Source organism: Cebus imitator, unplaced genomic scaffold (assembly GCF_001604975.1).
Source record: "Cebus imitator isolate Cc_AM_T3 unplaced genomic scaffold, Cebus_imitator-1.0 Scaffold78, whole genome shotgun sequence".
NCBI classification, from domain to species: Eukaryota; Metazoa; Chordata; class Mammalia; order Primates; family Cebidae; genus Cebus; species Cebus imitator.
The window spans coordinates 2,323,052-2,344,762 of record NW_016107393.1 but is presented as its reverse complement, the minus strand read 5'-3'; the positions used below and the strand labels follow the sequence as shown (position 1 = coordinate 2,344,762).

The 21,711-nt window shown below is 37.6% G+C and overlaps 1 protein-coding gene and 1 long non-coding RNA gene across 6 annotated transcripts in view; one reads left to right on the top strand and one right to left on the bottom strand.

The window, feature by feature from the left end:
• The window catches only part of CCDC141 (coiled-coil domain containing 141), a 204,814-nt gene that overhangs the window by 138,776 nt on the left and 44,327 nt on the right, over window positions 1-21,711 (top strand). For all 4 annotated transcript variants that reach the window (XM_017532732.2, XM_017532728.2, XM_017532729.2 and 1 more), the window contains 4 exons: window positions 5,473-5,614; window positions 7,256-7,375; window positions 12,588-12,779; window positions 19,077-19,256. In XM_017532732.2, the coding sequence (XP_017388221.1) occupies window positions 5,473-5,614; window positions 7,256-7,375; window positions 12,588-12,779; window positions 19,077-19,256 (634 nt within the window). The remainder of the gene's footprint in view (window positions 1-5,472; window positions 5,615-7,255; window positions 7,376-12,587; window positions 12,780-19,076; window positions 19,257-21,711) is intronic.
• The window catches only part of LOC108307347, a 44,406-nt gene that overhangs the window by 13,025 nt on the left and 9,670 nt on the right, over window positions 1-21,711 (bottom strand). The window lies entirely within an intron of this gene.

Here is a 21,711-nt window from a genome sequence, read left to right as displayed (position 1 = left end):
TACATAAAAGATTGTGTGTTTGTGTGTGTGTGTGTGTGTGTGTGTGTCTCAGAGAAGCAGAGAGAGAGAGAGAGAGAGAGAGAGAGAGAGAGAGGTTTGTTTGGTGGGAGAGACTTTCAAAGTGTATAACTTAAATAAGAATCAGACTGGGCATGGTGGCTCACGCCTGTAATCCCAGCACTTTGGGTGGCCGAGGCGGGTGGATCACGAGGCCAAGAGATAGAGACCATCCTGGCCAACATGGTGAAACCCCGTCTGTACTAAAAATACAAAAATTAGCTGGGCGTGGTGGCACATACCTGTAGTACCAGTTACTTGGGAGGCTGAGGCAGGAGAATCCCTTGAGCCCAGGAGGTGTAGGTTGCACTGAGCCGAGATCACGTCACTGCACTCCAGCCTTGGTGACAGACCAAGACTCATCTCAAAAAAAAAAAAAAAAAATCAAATTTATTGTAGAAACATATGCATTTCACTTCTACAGTATAAATGGCACTTTTTCAATGTAGGGATGAAAACTAGAGAGCAGCAGTTGTTTCCTCCAAAATAAAGACAACCATAAACATAAAAAGACACTCTTTGGGTTCCTGTTAAAAGAAGCAGCAAGCTAAAGATAAGGAAGATTTTTTTTCCATCTTCAAAGTATAATTTGTCCATAGACAAAAAGAAAAATATGGTCAGCTGATCCCTCCCAATGAGACAGAGTAAGCTGTCAAGTGCTTACCATCTGGTTTAGCCCCTAATCCAGATGGGCTGACAATAGTAAGTTATGAAATGTTTGAAAGCAACTTGCCATTCTTTGGAAATAATCATTAGAACAGATTAACATTGGAATTTCCCCCCCTCTTCCAGCCCCAGTTTGCAATAAACGAGAAGAAAGGGCAAGTGCTTCCATACAGTAAATATAACAGTCTATTCTTGAACCAGAAGTTAATACGTCTCTGCTCTTTGAGGGGGAAAGAAAAGGCAATTATTTTTCTTCTCCCTCTGCTCCCCTCTGTTGGCTCAATGAATAATGAAGAAAATGTAAAATGTTCTCATTTAGAGTTTCTAACAAATGCTTGAAGAAGCCTTCACAGTCTGTGATGCTTGGGAAAGTCAAAGTCAACATCAGGAATAATCTGATGTCCCGCATATTCACATTACAAACAGGTGTCCTCTAATCCATTCTTACAGAGACAGACCAAAGGTCAATCAGTATTTCCAGTGCAAATCACAGAGCCACTGACTGTTGGAGATAGAAGTCTAGCCCATTGTTAGCCCCTCTCCCACCCAATCAGGCGGCCCAGGAGCAGTGTTGCTTCCAAATCAGAACGAAATGACAGGGCACCACGTTTTTGGTTCAACCAAGTTTCTGTTACCCATTGTCAGTTCTTTTCTCATAATTAATTTAATAGGACTGTAATGTACTAGGACTCATTTCTGGGAGACTTGATTATATTCTATTAATTTCTTTTCAGTTCATGTAAGAATTGCTGGCAAAGAGTGGGGTCATACCTTTCCTTTGATCAGATCACCTGCTGTTCAGGTACTGAGGAAATTGTCAATATGCATGCTATGCAGGTTTTAAAATGTTTTAAAACTTTCAAAATAGAAGTCTGGTATCATCGTGTAAAGTTTCTAATTGAAAATTATGGAATCCGGGCTGACTGTAACCTGCAGATTAGGGTTTAAGAAGGAATACAAAAAGACAGGAGCAGCCCTAGGACTGGGAATGTGGTGGATATATTCCAGTTGGGAATTAGGGAAAAGGCACTGGTTACTGCCCAGTCAGACAGAGATGACCTAGTGTTAAGGGCATAGAGAGAGAGAAATGGGAGCTGGCTAGAGTAACCAAGATGACTGGAAACTTCTCTTGTGAACTGGATCTAAGCCACATGTGAGAGTGGAGTAGACACAGGATAGGCAAGGATGCACACAATGACAAGGCAGCCCAGTCTGTCCTTCTAAGAACAAAGAAGTATCAAACCAAACTACACATGATAAACTTGGTTTAACCTAACTGTGATTGCTGAAGCATACCGAAGAAGAAACTGGGCACTCTTTGGATAGCCTAAAACTTCTACAAGTGGTCAAAAGTGCAGAGTCATCACTGTTCAAAACTACTGGACACTGTTACCACGACATTTTAAATATGGTAACTGCACAAATGTTCTTCTCAATCTTTATGTGTTTTCTTCCCTTAATGATCAGAGACTATTTTATTTGAAAATGGGCATTCATATTCTACTACTTATAAGGCTATGTGTTCAGGGCTACAAGGGTTATAAGAATGATAGGACACCGTTTATTTCCCTCAAATAATTTGTAATGCAATAGATACACATAATAAGGCATAAATCCCCGCAAAATGAGACTCTCCAAGGTCACTGAAAAACAGAGAGAGAGAGATCCTATGTGACTGGTTGTAATTCATCTAAATTAAAATTGTAGGTTGTAAAAATGCAAAATTTTTATGGAAGGAATGCTTGGTTTGGTTTTATTTACCTATATTTGTGCCGGAGGGACCTTCAAGACACGTAGTAATTTGCACAAGCTGCCATGTCCCTCTAGTGGCCACTTTGAAAACTACAGCAGACGTTGTATTACCTGGAGAAGCCAGCCAGTTGCAAAAGAGCTGTCAGCCAGGCCATCCCTGTGCCTATGACAGCGAAGAACACTCAACTCAGGGCAAAGTGAAATTTTAGAGGAGAAAATATTCCCTAGAAAAAGCACTATGAGGTGGTAGAGTGTGAATGATGAGATCAGATGTCAGCCATTTCAGAACTAGGCAAATTACTGAGCCTCTCTCTTCCTCAGTCTATTCATCTGCAAAATGGGGATAACAATCCTACCCAACTCACAAGGTTGTTATGAGGATTAGAAAAGAGTCTATTTAAAATATTAAGAATGATGCCTTATAATAGTAAGAACTCAATAACTGTTTTTATTAGTTGCAATTATGGCATTTTATGGTAAAAACTGAACCGATGTCTGTTTTTCCTTAAATTTCTTGAAGGTAAGTTGTGTAAATAATCATTAATTCAATAAAATTGTTAAGTACAATAAGTGTATCTATTTAGATATCAGAGAGACTTGACTTTAAATCAATTCTTTGACACTTATTAGTTATGTGTCTCTAGAGCATTTATCACCTGTGGAGCCTCAGTTTCATTGGCTAAAAATTGAAGTTATTGCTACTTTTCTGACACTTCACAAAGTTGTTTTAAGGATTCTGCCAAATAATGCATCTAATGCACTTAACAAAGTGTCATGTTTGTTGCAAGAATGTATTAAATAGTAGCTACTATGATGACTATATGCAAATTCATAGGAAGTGTGCATCTGTAATCTACATTTCCTATGGTATAATCAAGTGATGCCATTTTAGAAAGAGAGCTCATTTTGTATTCAGATGTCCAAAGAGGAGGCTGGATTCAGTGTGAGTATTGAATTAGAGCCTCATAATTAAGACAAAGTAGGGATTCAAGGGGGAAATTTGGGAGGTGGAGGGAATGCTAGAGCAAGTTCAGGTCAGAGACAGAGAGTGCGTTTGAGTTATGATACTTCTGGTACGTGAGACATCAAGGCTAGGACTTACAGATTACTGCAAGAAGCTGGCTGATAGTCTCATTCTTTGGAGAAGCCAAGGAATAAAAAGAGTAATGTGAACAGGAATCAAGAGGCTTGGCTGGAGCTGGTTACCGTGATCTAGTTTCGCCCAGGGAGTAGCCTATTCATAATTTGGACTCCCCTCCCAGCCACAGCTTCTTGGGGTCAGGGAGGCCTGTATTCTATGTTTAGTTGCTAAAATAGCCCCTGACTGGAATGGATGCCAAGGGTATTTGGGGTGGGACCACACAGGGCAACTCATAGGTGGGAGCAGGTACCGTCATCTTGGCTGATGCAGTTCTTTATCAATGCTATTTTCTTGATGAATTGTATTAATAATGTCCAAATTCCTTTTATTTTTAATGACATCGTCTGCCGTTTTCAACTGTCTTTCTTCTCTACATGCTTGCCCATTTCATTTCACAGCCTTTGTTCTCTGTACTTTCTTTCCACAATGCTCCTTATTCAATTTATTTTTCTCATTCCAGGCTTCCATTTTCTGCAGAAAACTTGGAGTTTACAGTATATAGGGAAGCTGGTCTTTTAAATGCCTTTTAAGCATATAATATTTCAAAGTCTAAAGCCTAGTCAAAATATAATTAGTATAACCAATACACTGCTTTTGTAGAATTATGGGATTTAGTATTATTAAGAACTATTTCTTAATGATAAATGAGAAGAATCTCCTGATGTCTTGATTATATTCTTCACTCTCTCTATGTATTAAAATGCAAAACTAAATATTTAAAATGTAACATCTGTGAAACATTATGTGCCAGGAATAAGATTACTCGTAGTGGTTTCCTATTTACCTCCAACTAAACTTATCTGGGACTCCTGTGGTACCCACAGGACATACCTCAGTGTTTCCCAGCTCTATAGTGGCCTCGTCACTCCAGTGAGGTTACTTTACCTCTCAGTCATTTAGGATCTTGCCCCCATTTCATTACTAATTAAGTTCATTTTTACAGAGTCATAAATTAATTATTTTTAGGTAAAATCACTGAAATCTCTTCCTCATTCTGAGCTCTTTTTAAACTCTGGGTAATTAAATTGAAGAGTTATGCTAATCTTTATTAATACAGTACATGAAGGAAATGAAAGGCATCAACTTCTTAAATAGTCTTAGGGATAGGTTGGAAAATTTAATAGTGCTTATTCCGTCAAGAATATTAGGAAACTTGTTAACATATATTTGGACTAGAGCTAGAGTTCAGCTCAACGTTGATGCATTGTTTTAGAGGCATTTTCACTGTAGGAGCTATCACGTCACTTTTTTTGGTCTCATGAGGCCAGCACAGGAAGAAATATGATAATGTGAGACTCAGCTTCTTTTTTTTAATCAACAAGTATATTTGATTTCTAATTGTTGGTGATAACTTGGTTCTCATCTGATGAATACAGCCTTGAGCATTCATAATCATTGAGAACAGGGACCTTAGTGTTATATAAATATTTTACCCCATTGGATCAGTAAATGTTTTGTTAATTGGCTGATCCACATTTCTATTCAAAGAGCATCTTTAGATAAATGAAGCTTTTAATAACACCCTAAGGAAAACTCGTGGCAAACATACTGTGCCTTTGCCATAAGGTTTTCAAAATATCCTACAGAATTATTAAAAAGTAAACCTTTAGAAAAGAAGATTAGACCTTGTTGCAAAAACCCATAACTCATCTTTTCCCTCAGGACTGACTGACGAAACAAAAGAACATAATTTGTTTTTGCTTTCTGCTATCCCAAGATGACAGCTACTTACCTTCTGCTATCCTAAAGCTGATGCCTTTTACCAATGCCTACCTAACATGAGAGCAGATCTGTTTCAAATGCTCTGTGTTCTATATTGTGGTAGAGTGAACTAACAGCTGGCTTGCTCTGTTCAGCTCTGGGGTGTCCGGCATCCATGAGATGATGGTGTGCATTAAGAGACGAGTGGATCATCTGACCGAACAGTGTTCAGCGCACAAGGAATTTGCTCTTAAGAAACAACAACTAACAGCCTTGGTGGAGGGTTACCTAAGGAAGGTAGCTTCATAAACTAAAACTTAAACATCTAAGTTGGTGATAATAGATGGTATGGTAGGTGCAGTATGTGGGCGTGGTGGGAGGACAGGGGCGTGTCTCCTTAGGCTGCTCTTATGTTCCACATTGGGTCCTTTAATTGAACTAAACAGAGGTAATTCACTATTGTTCATCAACTACCCCTGACCCAGGTGGCTCGTCTGCCGCCTTCAGCCTGAAGGTATACACACAAAGGCAGTTCCCCCTTTGCACAGTACTGTGTTAACTGAACCAAATATATATGGGAATAGAGTGGATATTTCATTTGCATGATTCTGAGCATGGTTCCAATATGCACAAGTTTCGGTTACAATGATACCATACAACACCAGGACTATAGAGAGGTAGGTAGATTGATATATAAACAGATACCAAAAATTATGAGTTTTAGGTTTTTCAAGGAATAAATTGCCATTATCATATTTTATTGAACTAGAGCAGTGCAAGGCAGCAGTCATTCTGCATGTAAGCATACATGTGAAAATCCTCTCTGCAGTGAACATGATGGCTTGATATGGAAGAATTTTACTCCCTATTTCCAGAGGGGAATAAAACTAAGGAGCTACAGTTTGACTAAAAAAAAAAATTTATCTTTAGCAAAAATTAGCAATAGCTCAATGGCATTGATGTTAATGGACCTTGCTGCGGAGGCTGGGTCTCAAATTTTCAATGATGTTTTCATTTGATACAATGGACTTACATGCTTGAACTTCCATGAATAGAATTAGTAGACTTCACTAGAGAGGACATTAAATATCAATGTCTGTATTTAAATTGCCTCCTCATCTGTTATTAATCCAGAACCTTGGGAATTTTGTCATTCTTCTGGTGCCTGGCTTCAGGATGTTTCCAAATATGTTGGCAGCTGTGGTGTTGCATTCCCTGGAGCTTGAGACCCAAGTTAATTTGGTGACAGTGGAAGACACAGTAGGAACTCAGCTGTTGATACTTGTCTTATTGCCAGTTCAGAGTGAATTTGAGTGTAGGGAGTATGGACTGGAGTCAGAGGAAGGGGACAAAGCATGTGACTTGAATGGGATAGAACACTTCAAAGGTTACTTTAGTCACTGACTTATGTCCACTGAAGATCAAATCATAGTCCTCCAGGCTCATCAATTAAATGTCCTAAGTATGTCCCTGTATTTTACTACAGCATGTGTAGGGTTTTGCACTTCCCTGGAGTCCCTCTTCCCAAATTACTGCAATACCCATGCTCTGGATCTTGCCTTCAAAACATGCCTGCAAATTGGGTCCCATTCAACTCACAGATAAATTCATCTCTGTGGATGTGTTAGCAAGTGCATTATCCTTCACAGGTAATATAGACAAGTTCTTATAGGATGTGGATGATTGTTTATATCTCACAGCTGTTAATAAATATCTTTAAACATACAACGTTTGTTGGCAGGCCACTAGTATTACCTCCCATGAAAAGCAGCATTATTAAAATATGAAATTCTTAATATTTAAAACTATATTAGATTAATATTGGTAAAATATATTTCAAATATGAGAATCTATAAAATATTTATCTTCCTGACACATGTGCATACATACATGCAAAAATATATTAATAAGACTGCCATATGTTGTTTACTCCTAAAGGTGGAAATGTCAATTCAGAAAATCAGTCCAGTACTTTCTAATACAATGGATGTCGGTTCCACCCGTTCTGAATTGGAGAAGATTTTGAATAAGTATCTGGAACTAGATATCCAAGCTAAGGTAAATAAAATGAGAATGATGTGGGTGTATGGCTTTATAAATTATGTTTACAAAAGCATATGGCTATACTTTTGTATATTGTATTTCAAAAAATATTTGATAACTATAAACTTAATCCTAGCTCGCTTGAGGTTTACAATTCTAAATTTGTATATAGCACATAATGACTTAAAAACTCATATTCCTATGTGTCTAAATTATATTTACATGTGCATCTATTAGGGCATTTGTGCTCACTGAAAGTCAGCATTACAGCTGGGTATTAAACACTCATTTGGTTCCTTTTTGTTGCCTGGGCAGTTTCTCAAAGCCTCATTTTGAGGGTGATAGAAGAGGCAGGCACAGTGCTTCTCTAAGACTATTTGCAATTTTTTTCTGTAAGAGCAAGTTACCAAATTACCAGAAGCAACATGCATTATTGCAAGATTCCAAGGATATAAATAAAAACAACCTTGTTTGCTTACCTAACATTCAGAGACAGAAAATGCCCCCCGCCCACCACAGCACCTTCTCCAGCTCCTTCCTGCTCCTTTCACATGGCACTTGGCTCCAAACCTGCCCTGAAGTTTCTGTCTGCTCCAGCAAAGTTAAAGGAAGGTGAGTCAAGTGCCCTCCCCTGTTTCTCCCTGACTCCATTTCTCAGCAGAAGAAGCTCCTTCATGGACTGTGCCCCCACTGGAAACTCACAAACACACCAATTTTTTGTTGAGTGGGGTATTTTTTATTTATTATTTAGAATACTTAAAACTTATGTCTGAACTCAATTTCATTTTTACATTTTAAACATTTTAGAAATGGGGAGTAGATTACAAGGGAAGAATCCCCTGCTTATCTCCTTCCCAGAGTGCTTTCATAAAGCAGGGCCTGTAAATTAAAATGTCCTTCATTCAATGGAGTACTTGGGAAGCATATTAACTGCAAGTAGGGAAGCAATCCCTCATTGCTGCAGAGTTTTTTTCTTTTATTTTGCTTGGTTTTTAGGTTGGTCTCACATGAAATTTTACAGAGCTCTTTCTGTAACATGCATAATTGTCATGCCTACTATTCCTATTCGTCCATTTAATCAGTGGTCGGAGTTCACATAACAGAAATTACACTCAGAAGAAAACATAGGAGAACATCCCTGAGCAAATCAAAGTCACTGATTTTTTAGGTTGTTTAGGCGTGGTATGTAATATTTCCCTACTAGCTCTTCTAGATAGAGATTTAAATAAGACTGCACTATCAATATATCTTTTTGTAAATTAAAAACTAATGAATAAGTTTTAGAGATTTGCCCACTAATAAAATTAGTTTATGAATTTGCTAGAGCTATTGTTAAATTTCATATAGCAATCTCATGTATAATTAATTTATGTAAATTATTTGAAACATTTCTTCCATTTGGTTTTACCACCTTTCATACCAAACCTTTCTTTTATTTGTGACACAAAAGTTAGAGTTCTCCAGCACCACATCACACCTACTCTAAAATGGACCACATAATTGGAAATAAATCACTCCTCAGCAAATGCAAAAGAACGGAAATCATAACAAACAGTCTCTCAGACCACAGTGCAATCAAGTTAGAACTCAGAATTAAAAAACTAACCCAGAACCCCACAACTTCATGGAAACTGAACAACTGGCTCTTAAATGTTGACTGGATAAACAATGAAATGAAGGCAGAAATAAAGATGTTCTTAGAAACCAATGAGAACAAAGACACAACATACCAGAATCGCTTTGACACATTTAAAGCAGTGTCTAGGGAAAATTTATAGCAATAAATGCCCACATGAGAAGCAAGGAAAGATCTAAAATATAAAATTGCATTTATAGCAATAAATGCCCACATAAGAAGCAAGGAAAGATTTTAGATCTGTCATCAAAATTGAAAGAGATGAGGAGCAAGATCAAAAAAACACAAAAGCTAGCAGAAGACAAGAAACAACTAACATCACAGCAGAACTGAAGGAGATAGAAACGCAAAAACCATTCAAAAAATCAACAAATCCAGAAGCTGATTTTTTGAAAAGATCAACAGAATAGACAGACTGCTAGCCAGACTAATAAAAAAGAAAAGGGAAAATAATCAAATAGATGCAATAAAAAACAATAAAGGGGATATAACCACAGATTCCACAGAAATACAAACTACCATCAGAGATTACTACAAACAACTCTATGCACACAAACCAGTAGACTTGAAAGAAATGGATAAATTCCTGGACACCTGCACCCTCCCAAGCCTAAACCAGGAAGAAGTTGAAACCCTGAATAGACCAATAACAAGGGCAGAAGTTGAGGCAGCAATTAAGAGCCTACCACCCAAAAAAAGCCCGGGTCCAGATGGGTTCACAGCCAAATTCTACCAGACACAAAAGAGGAGCTGGTATCACTCCTTCTGAAACTATTCCAAACAATCCAAAAAGAGGGAATCCTTCCCAAATCATTTTATGAGACCAACATCATGCTGATACCAAAACCCGCCAGAGACTCAACAAGAAAAGAAAACTTCAGGCCAATATCCATGATGAACATAGGTGCCAAAATCTTCAATAAAATACTGGCAAACTGATTGCAACAGCACATAAAAAAGCTTACCCATCATGATCAAATAGGCTTCATCCCAGGGATGCAAGGCTGGTTCAACATGCGCAAGTCTATAAACATAATCCACCATATAAACAGAACCAAAACAAAAACTACATGATTATCTCAATAGATGCAGAGAAGGCCTTTGACAAAATTCAACAGCACTGTATGCTGAAAACTCTCAATAAACTAGGTATCAACAGAACGTATCTCAAAATAATAATAGCTATTTACGACAAACCCACTGCCAGTATCATACTGAATGGGCAAAAACTGGAAGCATTCCCTTTGAAATCTGGCACTAGACAAGGATGCCCTCTCTCACCATTCCTGTTCAATATAGTATTGGAAGTTCTAGCCAGAACAATCTGGCAAGAAAAAGAAATAAAGGATATTCAGTTAGGAAAGGAGGAAGTCAAATTGTCTCTATTTGCAGATGACGTGATTGTATATTTAGAAGACCCCATCGTCTCAGCCCAAAATCTCCTGAAACTGTTAAGCAACATCAGCAAAGTCTCAGGATACAAAATCAATGTGCAGAAATTACAAGCATTCCTATACACCAAAAACAGACTTAAAGAGAGCCAAATCAAAAACGAACTGCCATTCACAATTGCTACAAAGAGAATAAAGAGGAATACCACTAACAAAGGATGTAAAGGACCTCTTCAAGGAGAACTACAAACCACTGCTCAAGGAAATAAGAGAAGACAGAAACAGATGGAAAACATTCCATGCTCAAGGTTGGGAAGAATCAATATCATGAAAATGGCCATACTGCCCAAAGTAATTTATAGATTTGATGCTATCCCCATCAAGCTACCTATAACCCTCTTCACGGAACTGGAAAAAAAACACCTTAAACTTCATATGGAACCAAAGTAGAGCCTGCATAGCCAAGTCAATTCTAAGCAAAAAACAAAGCTGGAGGCATCATTACACTACTGGACTTCAAACTATACCACAAGGCTACAGTAATCAAAACAGCATGGTACTAGTACCAAAACAGATATATAGACCAATGAAACAGAACAGAGGGCTCAAAGGCAATGCCACACATCTACAACCATCTGATCTTTGACAAACCTGACAAAAAACAAGCAATGGGGAAAGGATTCGCTGTTTAATAAATGGTGTGAGGAAAACTGGCTAGCCATGTGCAGAAAACAGAAACTGGACCCCTTCCTGACACCTTACACTAAAATTAACTCCAGATGGATTAAAGACTTAAACATAAGGCCTAACGCCATAAAAAACCCTTGAAGAAAACCTAGGCAAAACCATTCAGGACATAGGCATAGGCAAGGACATAGGCATAGGCAAGGACATCATGACTGAAACACCAAAAGCATTGGCAACAAAAGCCAAAATAGACAAATGGGATCTAATTAAACTCCAGAGCTTCTGCACAGCAAAAGAAACAATCATTAGAGTGAACCAGCAACCAACAGAATGGGAAAAAAATTTTGTTGTCTATCCACCTGACAAAGGGCTAATGTCCAGGATCTACAAAGAACTAAAACAGATTTGCAAGAAACAAACAAACAAACCCATTCAAAAGTGGGTGAAAGACATGAACAGACACTTTTTAAAAGAAGACATTTATGAAGCCAACAAATATATGAAAAAATGTTCATCATCACTGGTCATTAGAGAAATGCAAATCAAAGCCATGTTGAGATACCATCTCATGCTAGTTAGAATGGCTATCATTTAAAAATCTGGAGACAACAGATGCTGGAGAGATTATGGAGAAATAGGAACACTTTTACAGTGTTGTTGGGAGTGTAAATTAGTTCAGCCATTGTGGAAGACAGTGTGGCTATTCCTCAAGGACCTAGAAATAGAAATTCCATTTGACCCAGCAATCCCATTACTGGGTATTTATCCAAAGGATTATAAATCATTCTCTTATAAAGACACATGCACACATATGTTCATTGTGGCACTGTTTACAATACAAAGACCTGGAACCAACCCAAATGCCCATTGATATAGACTGGACAAGGAAAATGTGGCCCATATACACAATGGAATACTATGCAGCCATAAAAATGATGAGTTCATGTCCTTTGTAGGGACATGGATGAATCTGGAAGCCATCATTCTCAGCAAACTGACACAAGAACAGAAAAATAAACACCACATGTTCTCACTCACAGGCGGGTATTGAACAGTGAGAACACATGGACACAGGGAGGGGAGCGTCACGCACTGGAGTCTGTTGGGGGACAAAGGGTAGGGATAGTGGGGGTAGGGAGGTTGAGGAGGGATAACATGGGGAGAAATGCCAGATACAGGTGATGGGGCGGATGGAGGCAGTAAACCACATTGCCATGTATGTACCTTTGCAACAATTCTGCATGTTTTGCACCTGTACCCCAGAACCTAAAGTGCAATAAAATATATATATTTTTTAAAAAGTTAGAGTTCTCAAAATAAGTATAGCTGATATAACCAAGAATAATTTAAAATAATTTGCATTTTAAAGTGAAAATAAAAATTATTTTATTGAGGAGATTGTTGGTATAAGTTCAATTAGTAATCATAATTGATGGAAATGCAGAAGATAATGAAATATGAATGTTCATGATTCCCCTGTCAGTTTCTGACCTCTGGGGCTATGCTTTTACAGGAGACATCACATGAATTAGAAGCAGCTGCAAAAATCATGATGGAGAAAAATGAATTTGAATCTGATGACATGGCATCACTTTCCTCTAAAGCTAGATGGCTAGCAGAAGAATTAAACCAACTTGGCCAAAGCATTGACTTCAGATCACAAGTCCTGCAAACTTACGTGGCATTTCTGAAGTCATCAGAGGAGGTATGGTACTATTTGTTAACCTTCTTCAGCAAGGTGGCCACTGCCCATGTCCTTGCTTTCTGTGGGGATATACGCTCTGCCTTGGTGGGTAGTTCCATATACTCTACTTCTGTGCGTGGGCTCACTGACAGGCCCTGTTTTCTTGTAAACCAGAGAGTGATTGCAGCAGGTCTCAATCTATAAAGGTTTATTAAGCCAAGGTTGAGGAGGTGCCTGGGAAAGAATAAAAATTCCAGGAGCCTCTGTGATCTGAGCTGTTCCCAAAGGGGGTTTGGGGAACTTCAGTATTTGAAGGAGAAAGAGCAAGCATGAGGAAAACAAAAAGAAGAGAGGCTAGGCAGTGAGGAAAATGATTACATTTCTGTGAGACTCTGATTAGCCTCAGCACATCTACATCTTACATGTGAAAGGAATAGGGGAGAAAGTCAATTATGCATTGTTACACAACCAGTGAGTCTACATTTTACATAAGATAAAGTAAACGTGAAAAGAGGCAATAAAGGCTGTGACATAAGGCTGTGAAATTACAGTTATCTGTTTGGGAACAAAAGGAAAGCAGTTTTTATGTGTGTGTACTCAGTTCCCAAGCTTGCCTTTCCCTTGGGCATAGTGAGTTTGGGATCCCGAGATTCTGTTTTTCTGTTTGTTTGCTTCACATTCTTCAAGGCATCACACAAAGGCTCAAATAGTAAGTTGTTTTTCTAAAAAATCATACAAATTTGTATGTGTGGATAGTTGTATGCACAAATAAACAGAGTGGTTATATTGGAATACTTTTTACTTCATCCTACAAATATTTACAATATCCTAAATGTACAACAAAATTATTTCAAAATAGTCATCTTCTAACCCATGGATCTTTCTGAATACTTTAGCCATTAGTGTGGTTCATTTGAAATACACAGAATTGGAACAGGCTACTGGGTTCAGTCTCAAATCTACCTTGTGTGATACATTTTCATATGCTACCCCTCAGAGCTTCTTATGAGGCCTTATTTTGTCTGGTTATACTAGATGGCCTCTAATATTCCCTCTCGTAACTGGATTCTATCTCGAAGGTCATTGTTTCTTGAAGCTGGCATCAATAATAGAAAAGCCCTGGAGTCCCACTTTATTTAACCCCGATCCTAGTAACCCGCATGCCAGTGTAGCTCACTCTCCTTTTCAGGCACATGGGTGCTAGTTTACTGGAAGGCAAGCCAGCAGGGTTCACTCAGGGACAGAGCCAACCCAAGATAAGTAGTGTGTTTTTTCCCATCTTCTCACCTCCACCTTCTCAACACCTTCATCCTTACCTCTCACCACCACCTCCTCTGTCTGAGTCCTTCATAATATTCTCAGTTTACCCCTGCATCCTTTTCTACATTTTTGCTCAACTGTTTGTTCTTTCTGGCTTCTTTTTAGCTTTTCTCTTTATTTTCCTGTTTTCTTAATTTTTTATTTTTGTGGGTACATAGGTATATATATTTATGAGATATGAGATGTTTTGATGTAGGCATACAATGTGTAATCATCACATCCTGGAGGATGGTGTATCCATCCCCTCAAGCATTTATCTTTTGTGTTCTTTTTAGTTCTCAATGCTAAACTCTCATGGTTTGGCAGTTCCAAACTAATTCCAACTGACAGAATTATCTTGTTGATGAACATTGTAATGCAGGACATGAAATGGTAGAGAACCTATAAAGAAGTACTTGCTGTCCTCATCATTGTTGCCAAAAATGAACCTCTTCGGCTTTCCGCTAAGCATCCACTTCCGTGACCCCCTCCAGCTTTTGGACCAGGAGACTTAGCTTTGCAAACAACAATTTAATCAGAACATTTTACCTTCATGCTTTTCATTTTCTGCTAAAACTCTTTTCCTACTGGCAGAGCCTCCCATCCTTCAAACCCTGGCAATGCTTCCCATCCATTACTTCGCCCCTCCTCTGGCTTTCCGTTCTTCCTCACCAGCTCATGGTTACACATATCCTTTCCATTCTCCATCCCCTCAACTCCCTGCCTTCCACACCGACTAACCCTGCCAACTCCCAATAAGAGATCAATCCAATACACTGTTTACTCAGCTTTTCTTTCCAAGCTTCCAGACGCTCCAGTGGAAAATCATGCAATTGTACTAATTGGCCCTGTTATGAATGCATGGGTCTCTGCCTCAGCTGGGTCCTCCATGTGCTCCCTAGTTAGCTCCCATTTGGTGACAGTTCTCAAGCATCCTATCTTAGTTTCTATCCCTAAATCTCATCCAATGTCCTTACTTCATATGTCACTGAAATTTAAAATGAAGCCATTGAGAATAATGGCCTTGACTTCCAAACTTGGTGACATATTCACCCATCCTCCATGGGTTCCATTAAAGTAAAAGACTGATCTGTGATCAGTCCTTTCCTGAATATTCCTACATCTTTCAGCATCTATCTCCAGCAATCATCCTCTAGTTTTTAAAAGGTTTCTTTTCCATTGCTTCTTTCCTTTTGTTCTACAGTTATGTCCACATAGGTTTGTCCCCACCAAGGCTAGCACTGCATCATTCTCTTTCCCTTTAAATGTAGACTCTTTTTTTTTTTTTTTGAGACAGGATCTCACTCTGTCACTCAGGCTGGAGTGCAGTGGCATGATTACAGCTCACTGCAGCCTTGACTTCCCCAGGCTCACGTGTTCCTCTCACCTCAGCCTCCCAGGTAGCTGGTACTACAGGTATGTGCCACCAAGCCCAGCTAATTTCCGTTTTGTAGAAATGGGGTTTCTCCATGAGGCCCAGGCTCAAATGTGGGCTCTTGAAATGGGAAGATGACACTCCTCAGCTCTACTTGCTCATCCTGTCCTTGTACCACTGCAATTCACTTTATTCCCCTTTCAACCCTTCAATTTGTCACCTCTTCACTCCATTAAAAACATTATTTTAAGCTACCTACTGGTTGACAAATGAAATGGTATATTTTCAGTCTTCATCCTGCTTAATCTTTCTGCAGAATTCGTTTGACCCACTTACCCACTCTCACTTCCGTTGGTGTTTTTCTAAAAGAACAGATTTATTGAGGTATAATTTACATAGCATAAAACTCACCTATTTTACAGTGCAGTGATTTTTCGTATATTTATAGAGTCATGCAACCATCATAGCACTCCAGTTTTAGTATATGTCTATCATCTCCAGAAAAGCACTGGTATACATTTTTAGTCAGTCCTGGCTCCCACCCCCAACCTCAGGCAAGCACTGATCTACTTTCTGTCTCTCTGGGTTTGCCTTTTCTGGATATTTTGCATAAGCAGAATCATCCTGTCCACTTCTTTGTCTATTCCTTCTCCTTTTTCCTAATTCACTTTTCTTTTTTGTTCTTAAAGTGTGGTGGGTCATAGAGTTCTTACCCATGCCCTCTCTTTTGCACATTGTACCCACTTCTACAAAAATCACATTCCCGCCTATGGTTTCTTCCCCAATAACTCAAAAGTGGTTTCTCAGCCCCAACTCTCCTGAGCTCCAAACCAATGCATTCAGTTAGCTATGTATCCTGTAGGCTTCTCCAACTCAGCAAAATACAGCTGGTGTCTTTTCCTCAAATATGCTTTTCCTTCTGTATTTTGTCATTGGGTTAATGACTCCACCATCCTTTCAGAAATCCTATGTAGAAGCTTCAGTGTCTTTTTCAATTGCTTTCTCAATGAGCATTTATTTTGTACTAGGTACTATGCTTCTCATTCCTGATCTTACTTAATCTTTATAACACCCTGTGTTTTAGTTATTATGATCCCCATTTTGTAAATATGGGAAACTGAGGCTCTGAGGGGTGAGGTATGCAAGATGAAGCAGTTAGCAAACATCAAAGCTGAAGTTTAATCCCTAATTATTTCCCTTTTGTTTTTCCTATTTCAAAGGCCATGCTCTCCCATATCTGTTTATTGAGCCAACCTAAGAGATTTCTGAACTCCCCTTTCTCTGCATTTGCACCATCACTTCCTTGGTTCACTCTGTCATCGTCTCTTACCTGGCTTAATGATGTCATCTTCTGCCTGCTCCATCTGCCTCCTATATTTCCCCCTTCACACTCCCCTTCTTTTTGCGGCCAACACAAAAGTCATTCGAAGGCAAATCTGATCACATTACCTCCTGAAATTCAGGTAATTTGACAAGTATAATAAAGCAAGTTGCAAATAACTTTTACCAAAAATGAATAAAATCTTAAAGTTTTTCATTAATTCACTTAAATCAGCTAGTACAGAGTCAAAGGAATTTCTATAATAACATGGTTCTCATTTGCATTCAAGGAGGCTTTTTTGAGCCATTGAAAAAGAAGGATGAATTAAAGTTTATGTTTTGAGAATTGCACATAACAGACTGCCCATAATATTGACACCTAGCCTATAATGGATGACCCTGTGAAACCCTGATGATTGTCATGCTGATTCCGAGTCATCTATTGGTGGTTTCAACCTAATGAGAATGTATCTCAATTATGTTGGTTATAGTAGGAAATAAGTTGAAGCCTGCTGGCCAGCTTTAAGCCAGCATGGTTATCCCTCTGTCTCTTTCTTGCCATTTAGTTCGTGCAACCTGTACTTCACCCACGCTAAGATCATGTATTGTCCTCTGAACCAGCAAGTGTCTTCACAGCTAATGTTTCCCACTTTTACACAAGTTATTCCTCCCATCTAGGGTGCCCTTCAATGCCTTCTCACCCTGGACAATTAAAGACACAGATCAAATGTCACTTCATTTGGGAAGCTCTTCCCTATTTACTTTATATAGAGTTGGTGGTCTCTCCTCAGTGTGCCCATAATATTGTCTGTATATGTGTCTTTGTGTTGTAATAATTTAATTATGGTTCTCTTTAGAGAGCCAACTTTGAGTACCCCAAAAAATAAATAGTTAATGATTACTGGGGCATCTTAGAAGTTTCCATGGAGAAAGTAGCATTTTAACTGCTTATGAATGATAAATAGGAGAAGAAAATTGAAGAAAGATCATTCTGGGCTGAGGGAGCAAGCATCAGCAAAACAGAGGCATGTATAAATGGAATATGGAAATGAGGAGAGAGCTTCTGTTTCTGAGGGCTATTTGTAGGCTCCCCTATCAAGTTCAGTTAAATTAAGAAAAATGTTAAAATCTTTAAAATCTAGTGACTAACCGTTGCCTGAAATTTCTTACCCTGTTTAGATTGCTCTTGGTAGTTACAAGCTATTTAAGTCTGGTTCTGTCAGCCATTAGTATTATTGAAAATATAAACAAACTTGCATCAGATAATTTATACTATTTCTACATCATCCAATTATATATTAATCTGTAGGTCTACAGAAACATTTGATTGTATATAAACTCTGCTCAAGAAGAGTAATTTAAAATAATCTAATATTTCTTACATTGGTTAGCAAATGAGAAAATATAATTCCAGGGAGGCACAGTAATGTACCTTAATAAGATTAGCTCCTGGAGGCAGTTTAATATTAATAGTTTGGCAGAGAATTAGTAATTATTTGTACTCTTTTATTCTGATTTATTGCTGACTAGAAGTAAATTGTGATTTACTAATTACTAATAATCTTTCACTGACTTATAGTTCTTAGTGATTTGTATTGTCTGATTCTATGTACGTATCTTTCTTCTGAATTATGAAATGTGGCTTTAAATGAAACCACACTGGTCTTTGGCATATGTTGTCCCAAATTGAAAAACATACAAACACAGAATTTATAAATACAATTTTGGATTCAATAAGTAGTTTTTATGCTTAATAAACTTGTCAGCTCAGTTTTCTACCCAATGGTAGTCCTATCTGTCAACAATCCAAATTGATTTTTTAAATATTTTTTCAATAAGTTAAAAATATTCAATAATTATTTAAAGAATTCTGAAAATGGGCCGGGGTTGGTGGCTCATGCCCATAACCCCAGCACTTTGAGAGGCTAAGACAAAAGGATCTCTTGAGCCCAGGAGTTGGTGATCTACTTGGGCAACATAGCAAGACCTCGTCTCTACAAAGAGAAAAAAAAAAATAGTCAGGCCTGTTGCCAAGTGCCTGTAGTCTGTAGTTCTTAACTATTAATACTTGGAGGATGAGGAGGGAGGATCGCTTGACCCCAAGAGTTTGAGGCTACAGTGAGCTATGATCGTGCCACTGCACTCCAGCCTGGGTGACAGAGCAAAGAACCTTATCTCTAAAACTAAATAAATAAATAAACAGTTTAAAAATAAAAAAGTTTAAAAATGTAGTTTTAGTTTTTATATAGACTTTTATTGGAATCTACTGTCCTTTTTCTTTAAAAACGTGTTTAAATGTTCTTAACTCTCTTTTTCTTTTTTAGGTAGACATGCAGTTTCAGAGCTTAAAAGAATTTTATGAAACTGAAATCCCTCAGAAAGAGCAGGATGATGCTAAATCCAAGCATTGTTCTGACTCGCCTGAGAAGCGGTGGCAGCTATTTTTAAAGAAGAGTTTTTTAACAGAAGATCTAGGACTTGAGTTCCTTAATTTAATAAATATGGTAAGAATGACATTAAATGGATCACACCTTCTGCAAGGATTACTTACCAAAGTCAAATAATAAATTCAAAGGTTCATCTGTCTATTAATCAGCAGTTTTCTCCTAGGAAGTTCTCTTTAACTTCATTCAACCTAGACCGGTCCTGAAGCCCAACATTTAAATGCTTGCTTAGACTAGAATCTTGGCTGGTTTATAACAGGAAGGCTGTTTTAACTACTAAGAAAAAAGAGTGACTGTAATCCAAATGCAACATTGTTATTATTACATAGAGTCCTCAGAAGTCCACCCAAAAGTTCTGTGTTATTTTGGAAGCATATGACAAGGTCCTTTCAAAATTTCTAGGGGCTGAAGACAACTTCTAAGATGAATCTTGTTTGGAAGAGTTTCTTACCATAGCAGACGTTTCTGTAGCGAAGGTCCATTGCATTTAGAAATACATCCTAACCTTTAGCTGTCTGAGTTATATCTGTAAAATATTCTAGAATGCTTATATCCACCCATGACCCATATAAAATTCCCTATAGGATACTTAAAAGATGGTTAGTTCACTTCTCTTTCAGTACCTCAAGAATTTTACCAACGAAACTGCTCATTTCATTGTTGGAGAATGCCAGCTGTTAGAAAAAAATTTTTTATGTTAAATAAATCTGTTTCCATATCTACTCCTGACCTTCTCTAGCTACACAGGGACAAAAAGTATTCATATTTCATTTCTCTCATACATGAAAGTCCTTTCAACATTAAAAACAGTTGCTATATCTGAGTTATTTTTCTGTAGCACTAAAAATCCTTTTCTATCATTTATGAAGGAGCTTCATTTTTCTTTCTATGCTTGATCCCCCCTTCTCAGAATTTTCTATGGTTTGTCAGGATCGTTCACTAAATGTAACCAAAAAGTGAAGTACAGGTGCAGCACAAAGTACAATAAACTGGACATTATTATTTGCTAATGAGACCTAAAATTATGCTAACATTTTTAGCAGTAGTATCACTTTGCTGGTTCATATTAAGCTTGTGATAGAACAAAACTCTCATAATATTTTTATTTCAGCTTCTGTCAAACCAGGTCTCTCTCATATCATACCTATGTCAGCCATTTACTTTTTTTATACAAATGTGGGCCTTTATATTTTTTCTTATTTAATTGCATTTTGTTAGTCTTCACACATGATCCCATCTTGCTAAATTAATTTGAACCTGTCTACTATATTAGCCATCTCTCTTGGGTTTAATTCTGTAGCTATAACAGGTCAGCTTTCTATGGCAGCAATTAGTTCTTAAATCCAAATGCCTATAGGGCAGACTGACATTCCAGTTCACAAAGCAGTCTATTGATTAACTAGTTTTCAAAATAATCTTGAATGCTCCCAATAGTACTTAATTCAGCTACTACTTCATATTCTTTGTGTTAAGTCTATAATGGGAGACTTTCTCAAATAAACTGCTTAAAAGAAGGTTTACCTACCAAGTATCCTATCAATGATATAGACATAATTTGACATAAATCAGGTTGGCTTTTAGTGACCAAGGCATTCTTTCCACAATGCTCACAAAGTACTTGATAAGTAATGAACTTATTGCAATGATTTCCAGTCTGAAGCTTACCAATCTGTAAATTGCATAGTCCATCCTTTCCTCCTTTTGAAAATCAGGGCATTTTCTGTTCTCTAATTTTATGGCCCTTCTAGTTTCTATAGATTTTTCAAAGATAACTGACAGCTGCAATTTTCTCAGTACCTGGGATATGATTAATCCCAGCCTGGAGCCTGAATTCATTTGGAAGATTTAGGTTCTAACTACCCTCATCTACTTTGAGCTACAATTTTCTCCTTATCTTGTTTTAACTTTTATTGTTTGAAGACCATTCTTGTTAAACGTACATGGAAATAAAATATGTATTAGCTAATTCTAATTTATCTAACACGATCCTTAAGCATTAAAGAAAACTTGCTAAGCAATTTGCCCATGTATCTATGTAATTTAGGTCTTTACTGCAACAAAAAGGAAACATCGAATTATTTTTTGTTTAGAACATTTAGAACATGTATTATCTGTATGTCTATCTCTTTGTCTTTCTCTCACACTTTTATGTGGTTCAATCAATCTTTTTCTATCTGTTGATTATGTATGTTTCTGATTTACCTAAGTAATTCAAATACTTTCAAACTGCATAGTTTTGTCTTTTTATTACTAACTACATTTCAGAGATTTTAGTTCTGAAATCTATAGTTGCTACTTTTATATATTAGAGTTGAATTACTGATGAAATTCTGTTTCTTGTCTTCCCTTTTTCCATCTTTCCAGTACTTTCTTTTTTTTTTTTTTTTTTTTTTTTTTTTTTTTTTTTTTTTTTTTTTTTTTTTTTTTTTTTTTTTTTAGAGTTTCTCTCTTGTTACCCAGGCTGGAGTGCAATGGCGCAATCTCGGCTCACCGCAACCTCCGCCTCCTGGGTTCA